The sequence below is a fragment of the Panthera onca genome, chromosome A2, assembly GCF_046562875.1.
Source record: "Panthera onca isolate mPanOnc1 chromosome A2, mPanOnc1 haplotype 2, whole genome shotgun sequence".
Taxonomy (NCBI): Eukaryota; Metazoa; Chordata; class Mammalia; order Carnivora; family Felidae; genus Panthera; species Panthera onca.
In genome coordinates, this window is record NC_138340.1 from 8627975 (window position 1) to 8639292 (window position 11318).

The 11318-nt window shown below is 63.9% G+C and overlaps 1 protein-coding gene across 2 annotated transcripts; it reads left to right on the forward strand.

Moving 5' to 3' along the window:
* The first annotated feature begins 89 nt into the window (after positions 1–89).
* PRKCSH (PRKCSH beta subunit of glucosidase II) lies at positions 90–11175 on the forward strand. Of its 2 annotated transcripts, none has more exons than XM_060630298.2 (18): positions 90–203; positions 564–727; positions 912–1028; positions 1622–1717; positions 1813–1870; positions 2735–2852; positions 4271–4400; positions 6934–7018; positions 7621–7699; positions 8376–8462; positions 8808–8996; positions 9069–9168; positions 9616–9685; positions 9928–10017; positions 10204–10278; positions 10379–10478; positions 10562–10725; positions 10863–11175. In XM_060630298.2, exons 2-17 carry the CDS (start codon positions 652–654, stop codon positions 10706–10708), a joined length of 1617 nt encoding a protein of 538 aa, XP_060486281.1. In that variant the 5' UTR covers positions 90–203; positions 564–651; the 3' UTR covers positions 10709–10725; positions 10863–11175. The 2 variants fall into 2 exon arrangements, with proteins under 2 accessions (XP_060486281.1, XP_060486282.1); XM_060630299.2 differs by having other exon boundaries at positions 8808–8975.
* Positions 11176–11318: the final 143 nt, after the last annotated feature.

Genomic DNA, 11318 nt, shown 5'->3' on the forward strand with positions numbered 1-11318 from the left:
TTCAAGATGGCCGCCTGTGTTCCAGCCCTTCCCCTCCTCCACTTGCCACTCCCAACATGGCACCCTCGAGTCGCCGTTCCGAGCCGCGCGGCCTGATGTCGGAAGTGACGAGTCCTACACATTTCCGCTTTCTTTTTTCGGGAGGAACAGTTGGCTGCAGAGCCGGGGGGCGCGGTGGATATTGACCTTTGCCCCGGCCTCGTGTAGGTGGTGAACTAGCGCGGGGGGGGGGGGGGCTCACCCCAATTTCTTACTGGGGGCAGCCGGAGGGTGTGCGTCGGTAGAGAGGGAGACTGTTAACCCCTTCGGCCTACTGGCGGGAATTGGAGAGCTCACCACCCCCTCCAACTGTGAGCGGAGGTTCTGAGCCTCCCACTACTGATAAAAGCAAAGTGAGACTCCCTCTGGCTCAGATTGGGGAGCCCTCACCCCCCTATCGGAAGCACATTGAGCCCCCATTGCCCGGAAGCGATGGAGGAATCCAATTGGCTGGAGGAAGAGGTAACTTCCTCTGGCTGGAAGTAGCCCTCTCCCACTGACCTGCCGTCCCTTTCTTGTCGCAGCGTGGGGGAACAGCACATCTCCCCGCAGCCGGCTTCCTCCTCCTCCCCCCCCGCCGAACCAGTTTCCGGCCTGCGAGCTTCCGGCGAGATGTTACTGTTGCTGTTGCTGCTGCCCCTGTGCTGGGCCGTGGAGGTCAAACGACCCCGGGGCGTCTCCCTCACCAGTGAGTCAGCCGCTGGAGGTGGCAGTAGGGTGTGGGAGGGCCCGACTGGAGCCTTCTGCCTCAGTTTCCTGGCCTCTGGGTAGGGAAGGTGGCAATGCTCAGTTGCCGGGTGGGGGGCAGAGGTGCCATTCGACCGAGAGGGCTTCTTCTGGCCCTGGGCTGAGCCCCTTACCCCCGTCCCCAGACCATCACTTCTACGACGAGTCCAAGCCTTTCACTTGCCTGGATGGCTCTGCCACCATCCCTTTTGATCAGGTCAACGATGACTACTGTGACTGCAGGGATGGCTCAGATGAGCCAGGTGAGTTGTTTTTTTTTTCCTTCGTTCATTCATTCATTCATTCGCTCCTGTGTTGTTTGAGTGCCTGGGAAATACCAGGCCATGTGGTGGTGACCAAGACAGACCCAGCCCTGCCCTCACGTGGCTCCCTGTTGAGTGGAGGAAAGCAGGCACTTAGAAGCAAGTGGTTTGTGGTTTGGCAAGGAGGGCCACCGCCCCCGTGGGAGCCCAGAGAGGCCCCCACCCAGCCCGAGGGTCAGAAAGTGAGGTCTCAACTGAATCCCCAAGTGTGCGGACAGTGGAGGTGCCAATATTCGGGGATGGGAGAGCAGGTGGGGTCCAGGGGCGGACAAAGAAATGGAGGCAAGGGACGGCGGTTGGCATGGCCCTGTTCAGAGCGCCCCGCACGGAGAGGCGGGAGGGGGCATGGGGGGGGGGGTATTTCAGGCCCTGAGTGTGGGGCTGCCCTTCCTTCCCTTCCTCGGCATCGGTCACGCTCTCACGTTTCACGTGCTGTCCACGTGCACGTGGGTCGGGGGGCGGGGGTCTGCCTGCGGGTGGATGCGGCATGCTGGCCCTGAGCACGGCCCGAAAACTCTCCCTTCCTCCCGCAGGCACCGCCGCCTGCCCCAATGGCAGTTTCCACTGCACCAACACTGGCTACAAGCCTCTGTACATCTCCTCCCGATGGGTCAACGATGGAGTTTGCGGTGAGTGAGATCACCCGCCGGGAGTTGGGGGGGGCGGGGAGGGAGGAAGGAGGAGCCACCGCCAGGTCCGATTGAGTCCCCGCTTCTGCTCTCAGACTGCTGTGACGGTACAGATGAATACAACAGCGGGATCGTCTGTGAGAATACGTGCAAGTACGTGGGTGGCGCCCCCTGCTGCCTGGACCTGGCCTCACCCCCGGCCAGGGAACCAAGCCCCTCTCTTTCCTGCTTTCGTGTATCTACCACGCGTCTCCTGAACGAACGCTACATTGCCACATGACCTCGGGCCCAGAAGCAGGTGCAGTTGTTTCCCTGTTCAACAGATGAGGAGAGTCCAGTGTAGAATGAAAAAAGTGACTTCCCCGGGTGTTCCTGTAGCTGGGAGATTTCCGAGCCAGGACTCGAACCCAGGCTCAGTCCAGTGCGGGACTCCGCAGGACCTGAAACCTGAAATGCCCACAGGCAGGTGGCCTAAACCGCAGAAGCCAGCTGAGTATGAGGCCGTAGGGAGTGGCAGGCGTTATGGCTTCTAAAGGGACAGTTGCCCCTTGACTCCTGTCAGTTGAGGGCAGATGGCCAAGCTACATTCGTTTTTCGGAGAAGCTGGAAGTCCCAGTACTTCTGTAAACTCACCTGATGGACGATCTTTTAAGTACGGGCTGAGTCAGGTGCAACACAGTTAGCGATCTTTTTGTCTGGGAATCTGTGATTTCAGTGCTTTTCTTTCTCTTTTGGGAGCCGACTTCTAGCCCCACGGCCCAGCATTCCCCAGCCCCTTCCCTAGATCCCTAGAGTGGCTGAGGCTCTGACCACTGTGTTCCCTCCCAAGGACAGGGGTAATGGGCTCTGAAGCCAAGAGAGCCTGGGAAAGCGGGGGAGGAGGGTTTGCCTTTTATGTTCCCAATGGAGAGGGGGGCCAGGGAGCAGCAGATAGGGGGCTGGGCCCTTTTGGAAGAGGCAGACCTGGTGAGCCCTAAGGGCGTCCTTAGTGGTGCCTGTGTGTCCCCTGCCCCGCAGAGAGAAGGGCCGTAAGGAGAGAGAGACTCTACAGCAGATGGCAGAGGTCACCCGAGAGGGGTTCCGCTTGAAGAAGATTCTTATTGAAGACTGGAAGAAGGCTCGGGAGGAGAAGCAGGTGAGGGACCCCTTGGGGCCGACCCAGGACCATCTGGGCCCTGAGGCCTGGAGCCATGGGCTGGCGAGGCTGGGTTGGATTGACTCCCGCCCCTGACTGGCGGAGTCCCGGGGCCAGTGACCGTCTGTCCGCTGGGTGTTTAGCCATCGGTGAAGCCATTCCCAAGTGCTGGTCAGTACAGGTGTCCACCAGGGCCTCGGGCGGCAGGCTGACGTGGGCTCAGAGGAGCGCCCCTCCTGCTTTTTAGAACAGGAGCGACGCCTCTCTGCATCCTGGTTCCGTGGTACCATCATCTGTAAGATGAGGCCGGTGACCATGTGACCTCCCGGTTCTGGGGGAGGACTCAGGACATTGTCCGAGCAGCCGGGTTGGTTCAATAGGGTGAGTGCTGCGGGGACTGGAGGAAACTGTGTCCCCGGGCATGTGTCTCTTCCTACCCTGCCTGCCACCCCCTTGGCTGTTAGATGGGTCAGAATCCTCCCCCTGCTCCCGGACTCCTGCCAGACCGCACAAGGGCTTCAGCTGTATTTTGCTGCCCAGGGAAGGTTCCAGGTCTTTCTCATCTCCGTGCCCTGGCCAGTGAGGTCCCTCCCGAGTTTGGGGTGGGGAGGGCAGCGGAGTCCTTTCTGAGTTCAGGGGCGAGTGGGGGCGCCATGCAGTGAGGTTGGCTCCAAGTGACCTTTGCCCTCCTGGGGCAGTAGGAGGATCCTGGAAGCAGGCCCGGCTGAGGTGTTGGCCGAGGTCTGAGGAGGAAAATGATCCCGTGGGGGCTTGGGCTAAGACCCTTCAGCTTGGGGCCCCATCCACGCAGCACACTCGTTCCTTCTCAGAATGTCCACAGAGGCCCAGGATGTGCCATGTCCTGGGCATGAGATTGGAAGCAGACCTGGAACTCCCTCAAGGGCAGGTCGTCCAAGAAAAAGGGACATTTGGGGCTATGAGGCATAGAGGAGACTCGTGCCCGACTCGTCTCCCTCCTCCCCCCCGTTGTGGGGGCAGGAAGCAGGGAAGGCCCGAGGAGGAGGAGGAGGAGGAGGAGGAGGAGGCCTCTATCTAAAGTGAAGTCAATAGGGTCATACAGAGTTGGCCACACAGAGCGCTCTGGACGGAGGGAAAGCACGTGTGACGGATTGGAGGCAGAGAGCATTTGGGGCCGTCTAACTGTTGTTGGGGTAGCCGTGGGCAGATGCCGCAGAGGTGGGCCCGGTGATACGGGACCTCGGGGGCTACGTTGGGGTGTTCGGGTCTCTCTCCGGCGAGCCGTGGGGAGCCACACGAAGGGGGAGATCCAGGGAGGTGTGTGTGGGGGCCAGGTCGCCTGTGACCGCCGTGTGGTGTGGCGGTAGGGGGGGCGGCGCTCGGGAGGAGGAAGGCAGCACGCAAGGAGAGGTGGAGCGTCGTGTCTCTGGCCCACGCAGGAGAAGCTCGCCGAGCTGCAGGCCGGAAAGAAGTCCCTGGAGGACGAGGTGGAGGTGCTGCGAATGGCGAAGGAGGAGGCGGAGAAGCCAGAGAAGGAGGCCAAGGACCGGCACCAGAAGCGGTGGGAAGGTGCGTCATGGGGTGGCCACGGCTGGCCCGTGTCTCCTGCCCGGGAAGAGCCTGGGCCCGGGAGACCGTTGCTCGTTATCGTTATCTGCTGTTTCTTGCATCTACCAGCCTTTTTTTTTTTTTTCATTTGCTTATTTTGAGAGAGAGAGCGCGCCCGCGCATACGCGAGCAGGGGAGGGGCAGAGAGGGAGAGAGAGAATCCCAAGCAGCTCCGTGCTGTCAGCGCAGAGCCCGATGCGGGGCTCAGCCCCACAAACCTGACCTGAGCCGGGATCGAGAGTCAGGTGCTCAACCAGCCGAGCCACGCAGGCGCCCCGTGCGTCTACCGACTTTTGATCGTGGTGCCTCTGCTCCCCACGCACCTCGTTGTCTTTGCCTATCAGTCATCGGATTTGAAACTCGTTTGTAGGGATCATTTGCAGCTCAGCAGAAGTGATTGTGTTCTGGGAGGAGAGGTTTTTCTTTCTGCCAGCCACGTGGGGACACTACCTTTGGTGTGGGGGGAGGGGGTCTCCCGAGTCCAGATCGAAGGCTGGAGATCCCTCTCGGGCAGGGTGAGCCGAGGTGTGAGCACAGGCTAGGTGCTTTCTGGTCCAGTCTCTCCTTAAGGGGATGGCCCTGAGGGGTCACAGCTTAGTTACCCCTTAATGGGGCGGGGGCGGCTCTCCTCCCCACCTGGGGCTTTGATTTCGCTCTCCCTGTGTCCCATGTTCTCATCCAGACAGACATCCCCATTTGCCAGGAGCTTCGTGCTCTTTTCCCTTCCTGAGTTGTTCTTCATCCCGGCAATCTATGTCACCTTGGTTGCTTGGAAGTGGTTTTTTATGCTTTGTCCAGCACTTTCTCGCCTGTGGCGGGTTGTGCTGCCATTATGGGAAGTCAGAAGCCTTGGCCCCGGTTCTCACAGTCTGTCTGTCCAGTGGGGGTCACGCTGTGGCAGCAGATAGTGGGGGGGGGGGGGGACAGGAGGCCACACCGGACCAGTTGAAGGACATAGCATTGCTGGAAGGACTTGGAAGCGTGGCCCTAGCTGCTCATAGGGCTGGTAACCAGGAGTCGGGCAGCCTGACTCTGAGTCCACACTGATGGTTCCCATCTCCCCGACTGCATTCTCTGTCCGTCTGTCTGCCCTGGCTGCTCATAGTAATCCGGGAGTTCCGCCAGCCAGCATTGGTGGAGTGGCTGCTACGTGCCAGGCACACCGCAGGTGCCGGTGAGTTCAGCACCGAACAAGATGGAGAAAGCTGCTGCCTGCTGAGGGGAGGAGTGAGCCAGGCAGGGGGCACAGGTGCAAAGGTCCTGAGGCAGCATCGTGTCTGGTTTCTAAGGAGCAGCTAGGAGGCCCTGTGGCTGGAGGGAATGAATGAGAGTGTGGAGGGAGACCAGGGCAGGGCCTTGGGGACCATGGAGAGGGCTTTTACCCCAAGTGAGGTGGGAGCCGTAGAGCATTCAGAGCAGCAGAGGAACAGAAGCCAGGAAACCAGGGAGGAGCTGATCGCGTTCGTGCAGGCAAGCGAAGAGGGGCTGGGCCGGAGTGGGGGGCGCGGGGGTGGAGAGAAGTGGGCAGGTTCTGGATACGACCTGAAGGCAGACTGGAGCCGTTGTGCCCCGCCTGGGGCAGGTGAACAGGGAGGCCTCCCGTCCAGAATCCTCATGGCGTCTGCGGACTCCCTTTTTCCTCCCCTCAGCACGGGCTGTTTCTGCCCCCAGCCCCTGGCTTCCCCCATCCGCTGCTCTTGGGAGACCCTGGGCTTTGTTATCTCCCCTCTTTCCCGGGCAGTCTCCAGCTAGAAGCACGCTCAGGCTCTGTTGGTCAAATGGCTGTCCCCAAGCCCTGCCTTCCTCTCCCTGCTGTGACGTCGGGGAGTCTCTTCCCCGCAATCTGATGGAAGCTGACCTTGCTGCACCTTTGTGCGTTTCTGCCCCTGGCTCTGCCCTTTGCCGGCCCGGTAACCGTGGGCGGGTCCCTTCGTCCAGCCTCACGTGTGAGAGGGACACAGTGCCAGCCTGGTCTGCTGGGACACTGCGGGGTCTCCGGGGGGGACCCACGGCGTGGCAGAGGAGACGCCTCTTGCCCGGCTAGAGAGGGCTGAGTTGAGGCCTGGTATACAGTACGAGCTTAGTAATCGCAGCTGCGTTGTGGCCTCTCTCCCTCCCCCCGGCCTACGTGGGGGTGAGGCCTGCAGGGGAGGCACTGTCGGAGCAGAGGCACAGCTGTGGCCCCTTGTCCAGCGTCCGTCCACCGGCCGCAGCCCAGTTCCTGCTCTGGTGGGGCTGGCTTTCCCTTTTCCTGGGACACTCCCTGCCACCCCCCACCCCCATAAGCCTTCCTGGCTTGGCCACACCCCACCCCGGAGCCCAGCTGCAGCCCAGTGGGCCTGGTGGGGTGCGCCGGCTGCTTCTCGAGGGGGCCTCCCGGACACGGGAAGCCTACGCCTGGTCTCCCCCCTGCCCTTGTGCGGTCTGCCAGCCCCTTCTTGTCGGGGCAGGGCAGGTCTCGGGGTGGCGAGTGACAGAGCTGGTCCCTCCACAGAGCAGCAGGCTGCTTCCAAGGCCCAGCGGGAACAGGAGCTGGCAGCCAGTGCCTTCCAGGAGCTGGACGACGATATGGATGGGTTGTGAGTCTGCCTGGCCTGTCCCGGATCCGGGGCTCCCTCTTCCCACCTCCCCCTACCCCGCGCCCCAGCCCCACCTCCCCTTCGAGTCCTCAGCTAGTCCCAGGTTATTTCTGAACGAGCCTCTGCTCGCTCAGGTATAAAGTGGGTCCAGGAAAACCTTGAGGGTAGGAGGTGAAGGAAACTACCCCCTCGAGGAGCCAGGCGAGGTGACTGGGGGTCCCATTACTTTTCCCAAGTCTATTCTGTGGCCTGGGACTCTGACGAAAGCCAGACCCCTTCCAGTCCCACTGTGCCCCTGAACTTGCTGGCCGGCCCCAGGCTAACGGCTGAGTGGAGGGTGGGCTGCTGGGAAGAGGGAGTCTGTCTCTCCTGGGAGCCCCTGGAGGGTTGTGGGGTCCTCAGGATGGGGTAGGAGATGGGGGACTGGGCCCCACTCTGACCCCAAGGCCAGAGCTCACCCTCTCCCACCTTGTGCTGCCCTCCCCACCTTTGAGGTCCTAAAACGAGTTCTGGGGCGGGGTCCTGGTTGGGGGGTTAGCAGGTAGCTGGCCCGGAGCCAGTGGGCCTCACCCCTCCGTTGGCCTCTGCCCGCACCCCTGCAGGGTCTCAGTCGCTGAGCTGCAGACCCATCCAGAGCTGGACACGGATGGTGATGGGGCCCTGTCCGAAGGGGAGGCTCAGGTATCTCTTCCTCCTCCTCGTCCTGGGACTTCCGGAGGGCATTGCCCTAGGGTGACCTCAGGGCCGGGAGGCCGGGGGAAGGGGGGGACAGGCTGGCTAAGGACTGTCCCCAGGGCCCCACCTGACCTTGCCTGCATGAGGCAAGAGGGTAGCGGCCCTGCTTTCCTCCCTGTCCTTTGGGACCTGGTGGCACCACACGGGGGCCACGGGGGCATCTGGTTAGGAAAGAGCCCCATGGTGCTTCCCCAAGTGTGTGTATGCACTCTGCCCCCCTAGCACGCGGGTCATGGCTCCCTGGCCTAGCCGGGTCTGGATCCCTGTTGCTGGGTCCTTCCCTGCCTTGCCTGGGCCTCTGCCTCTCCCTGAGGGCCCAGCGGCCTCGGGCACTTGTGTTCTGTAGCCCCCTCTCCCTCTCTGTCCCTCGGTTTCTCTCCCTGGCCTCTCCAGCCCTCACCCCCACCCGCCCCCCTCCTCTGGGTCCCCTCCTCTTTCCCTCGGGCCGGTGCTGCCCCCTTCAGCCTGTTCCACTACAGCCGGCCCGGCCCGGGCCTGGCCATGGGTGGTCAGGGCCCATCCGTGCCTGGCACCGTGGCCTGAGGCCTCCCTCGAGAGTGCCTGGGGCACAGGGGGACACGCGGAAGCCCTGACGTTGACAACACCCCCGACACGCACACAGGCCCTTCTTGGGGGAGACATTCAAAGTGACCCTGCTGCCTTCTATGACCGCGTCTGGGCTGCCGTCAGGGACAAGTACCGGCCTGAGGTCAGTGGGGGTAGGAGAGGGGATGCGGCACCCCCTCCCTGCCCAGTCTCCCCGCCGCTCCACCCCGCCCCCCCCCACCCCCCCCACCCCCCCCCCCCGACCAGTGCCTCACAAAGGAACTGCCTCTGGTTCTGGCGCAGGGCCACCCTGGCCAGCTGGGTGACCCAAGCACCCTCCGTGGAGGCCCCCCCCACACAGCTAATCTGTCCCTCCCTCCAGGCCCCTTGGGAGGGGTGGAGTCACCGAGGCCGCCCACTGGGTGATGGTGTGAGCTGGGACCTGAGCCCCCGGGAAGTAGGGGGTGGACGGCCGTGTCCGTGGCACGATTACCCGCACCCCCACCAGGCGCTGCCCACCAGCCCCCCGCCCGCACCTTCGGAGCCTGACCTGACAGAGCCCAAGGAGGAGCGGCCTCCGGTGCCCTCACCACCCATGGAAGAGGAGGAAGAGGAGGAGGAGGAAGAAGAGACAGAGGAGGAAGAAGAGGACGAAGAGGAGGAAGAAGATTCCCAGGTGCAGGGGGAGCAGCCCAAGGTGTGTGTTTGGGGGAGAAGGGGGGTGACTGGGCGGGGGCCGGGTCACTCGCTGACTCTGCCCCTCCCCCAGGAGGCCCCGCCCCCACTGGTGCCCCCGCAGCCTGCAGCCAGCCCCCCCGAAGAGGACAAAATGCCACCCTACGACGAGCAGACGCAGGCCTTCATTGATGGTGAGGGCTGGGCAGGGGAGGGAGGGGACCGTGTCCAAACCTGTGCCCCCACGACCTGTACCTGCAGGGGCCCATGAAGCTGGCCTCACTTGGTTCCCAAGGTGGGCTCGCATTGGCCCTGAGCAAGCCTGGCGGGGGGCGGGGGGGGGGGGGGGTTGGGCCATCCTGGAGGGGGCATCTGGAACTGGAGAAACCATCGCCACTCCTGTCAGCCCCAGGGGCCCTCTCCTGCCTCTCCGGGCTGCGGCTTGTTTGTGTCGTCCGACGGGTGAGGAGCCAGCTAGGCCCCGAGAGTGCTGGCCCCGCTCCCTCAGGGGTTGAGAGCCTGGGCAGCGGGGTGGGGTCTGCTGGCAGGAGCGGGTGTATCTGCGGCCCCCCCTCCCTCTTCTTCCCGGATGGGGCCTGGGGCACCTCTGACCTCCCCCCCACACTGCCCATCCCCTCCAGCCGCCCAGGAGGCCCGCAACAAGTTTGAGGACGCCGAGCGGTCCTTGAGGGACATGCAGGAGTCCATCAGGTAAGGGGGGCGGGATCTGGCTACAGCAGGGCCGGGTTTCCAAGGCCGCCGAGCTCCCCAGAGGAGGTGTAATGGGAAGTTGCCCAGGCAACCTCTGCTGAGTAGTGGCTCCTGCAGGGAGGGTCCCCAGACGGTCCAGCCCCCGAGTGGCAGCGGGCTGCCGGAGTGGGCCTTCCCGTGCTGTCCTGAATGAGGCTGTGGCGCACCCGGCTGCCCCTTACCTGCTTGGCCTCCCCTTCCAGGAACTTGGAGCAGGAGATTTCCTTTGACTTTGGCCCCAACGGAGAGTTCGCCTACCTGTACAGCCAGTGCTACGAGCTCACCACCAATGAGTGCGCCCCCCCTGCCCGCCCCACCCCAGGCCAGCGGGGTGGGAGGCGGGGCCTGGGCCAGGACCCAGGGGAGTGGGGGGGGGGGGCTGCCTTAAGGGCGGTCAGTGGAGTTTGGGGCGTCGGTGTGGGCACGTTGAGGAGGCAGGGGCCCTGTGTCCCCTGCCCACCACCCCCTTCCTGTGACAGGTATGTCTACCGGCTCTGCCCCTTCAAGCTCGTCTCACAGAAGCCCAAACTCGGCGGCTCCCCCACCAGCCTCGGGTGAGTGGGCTCAGACTGGGCTCCCTCTCCCCGGCCCCCGCCCCCCCCCCCCCCCCCCCCCCCCCCCCCCCCGCACTGAGCCTGCCCCGCTCTCCCACAGCACCTGGGGCTCATGGGCTGGCCCCGACCACGACAAGTTCAGTGCCATGAAGTACGAGCAGGGGACGGGCTGCTGGCAGGGCCCCAACCGCTCCACCACTGTGAGTACCCGAGGGGCTTTGGGGGGTGCCGCGGGGGCCCTATCCCGTCCGATCCCACCCGAGCCCCTTCCCGCCTGCCCCAGGTGCGCCTGCTGTGTGGCAAGGAGACGGTGGTGACCAGCACCACGGAGCCCAGTCGCTGCGAGTACCTCATGGAGCTGATGACGCCGGCCGCCTGCCCGGAGCCACCGCCCGAACAGCCCACCGAAGGCGACCACGACGAGCTCTAGCCCTCCTGGGCGCGGAGGTGCGCAGGGAGCGGGGGCGTGGCCGGGCGCCAGGAACACAGACCCGGGTGGCCGCCGCTTCTCTCCCCGCCCTCCACCCCTCCAGCCCCCTCTCTCACAGCCCCCTCTCTCTCACTCGATCTCTCTCTGGTTCCAGAACCTCAAGGCATGAAAATAGCCCCAGCGGCGCCGCCCACCCGCCTGCTCCTCAGTCACGGACCAGGGCCCGCCCCTCCGGTCTCCTGGTCCTCACGGTGGGGCCAGAAACCGTGCGGAGCTTTGTGCCCTGCTCTCGGGGGGCGGGCAGGGCACGGCCACGTTCCCAGGCCCCGGCGGCCTCCAGGGGTGGAGTAGAGGAGTTCGCCCTCCGTGGGTGCCCCCCTACCCTGCCCAGGGTGTCTGCCTCCCTCCTCGTGGGGACGAGTGGCTTGACCTGTGACCTCAAAACAATAAACGTGATCCCCCAACCAGGCCGCGTCTGTCTTGCTTTGCCCCGGTCTGGAACGGACCCCTTGGACGGGCAGAGGGCGGAAGGCGGGGCCGGCTCCGCAGTTAGGGTCTCACCAGCCCCTGATTCGTATCTGAGATGCCCCATCTCTGCGATGGCAGCGAA

What these genes read in the sequence shown, in the direction of transcription:
- PRKCSH (XM_060630298.2), top strand. Translation starts at nt 652, where the DNA reads ATGTTACTGTTGCTGTTGCTGCTGCCCCTGTGCTGGGCCGTGGAGGTC. An exon ending in GACGACGATATGGATGGGTT is followed by an intron (nt 7,019 to 7,620) that starts GTGAGTCTGCCT and finishes GCACCCCTGCAG; the next exon opens with GGTCTCAGTCGCTGAGCTGC. An exon ending in GGCTCCCCCACCAGCCTCGG is followed by an intron (nt 10,279 to 10,378) that starts GTGAGTGGGCTC and finishes GCTCTCCCACAG; the next exon opens with CACCTGGGGCTCATGGGCTG.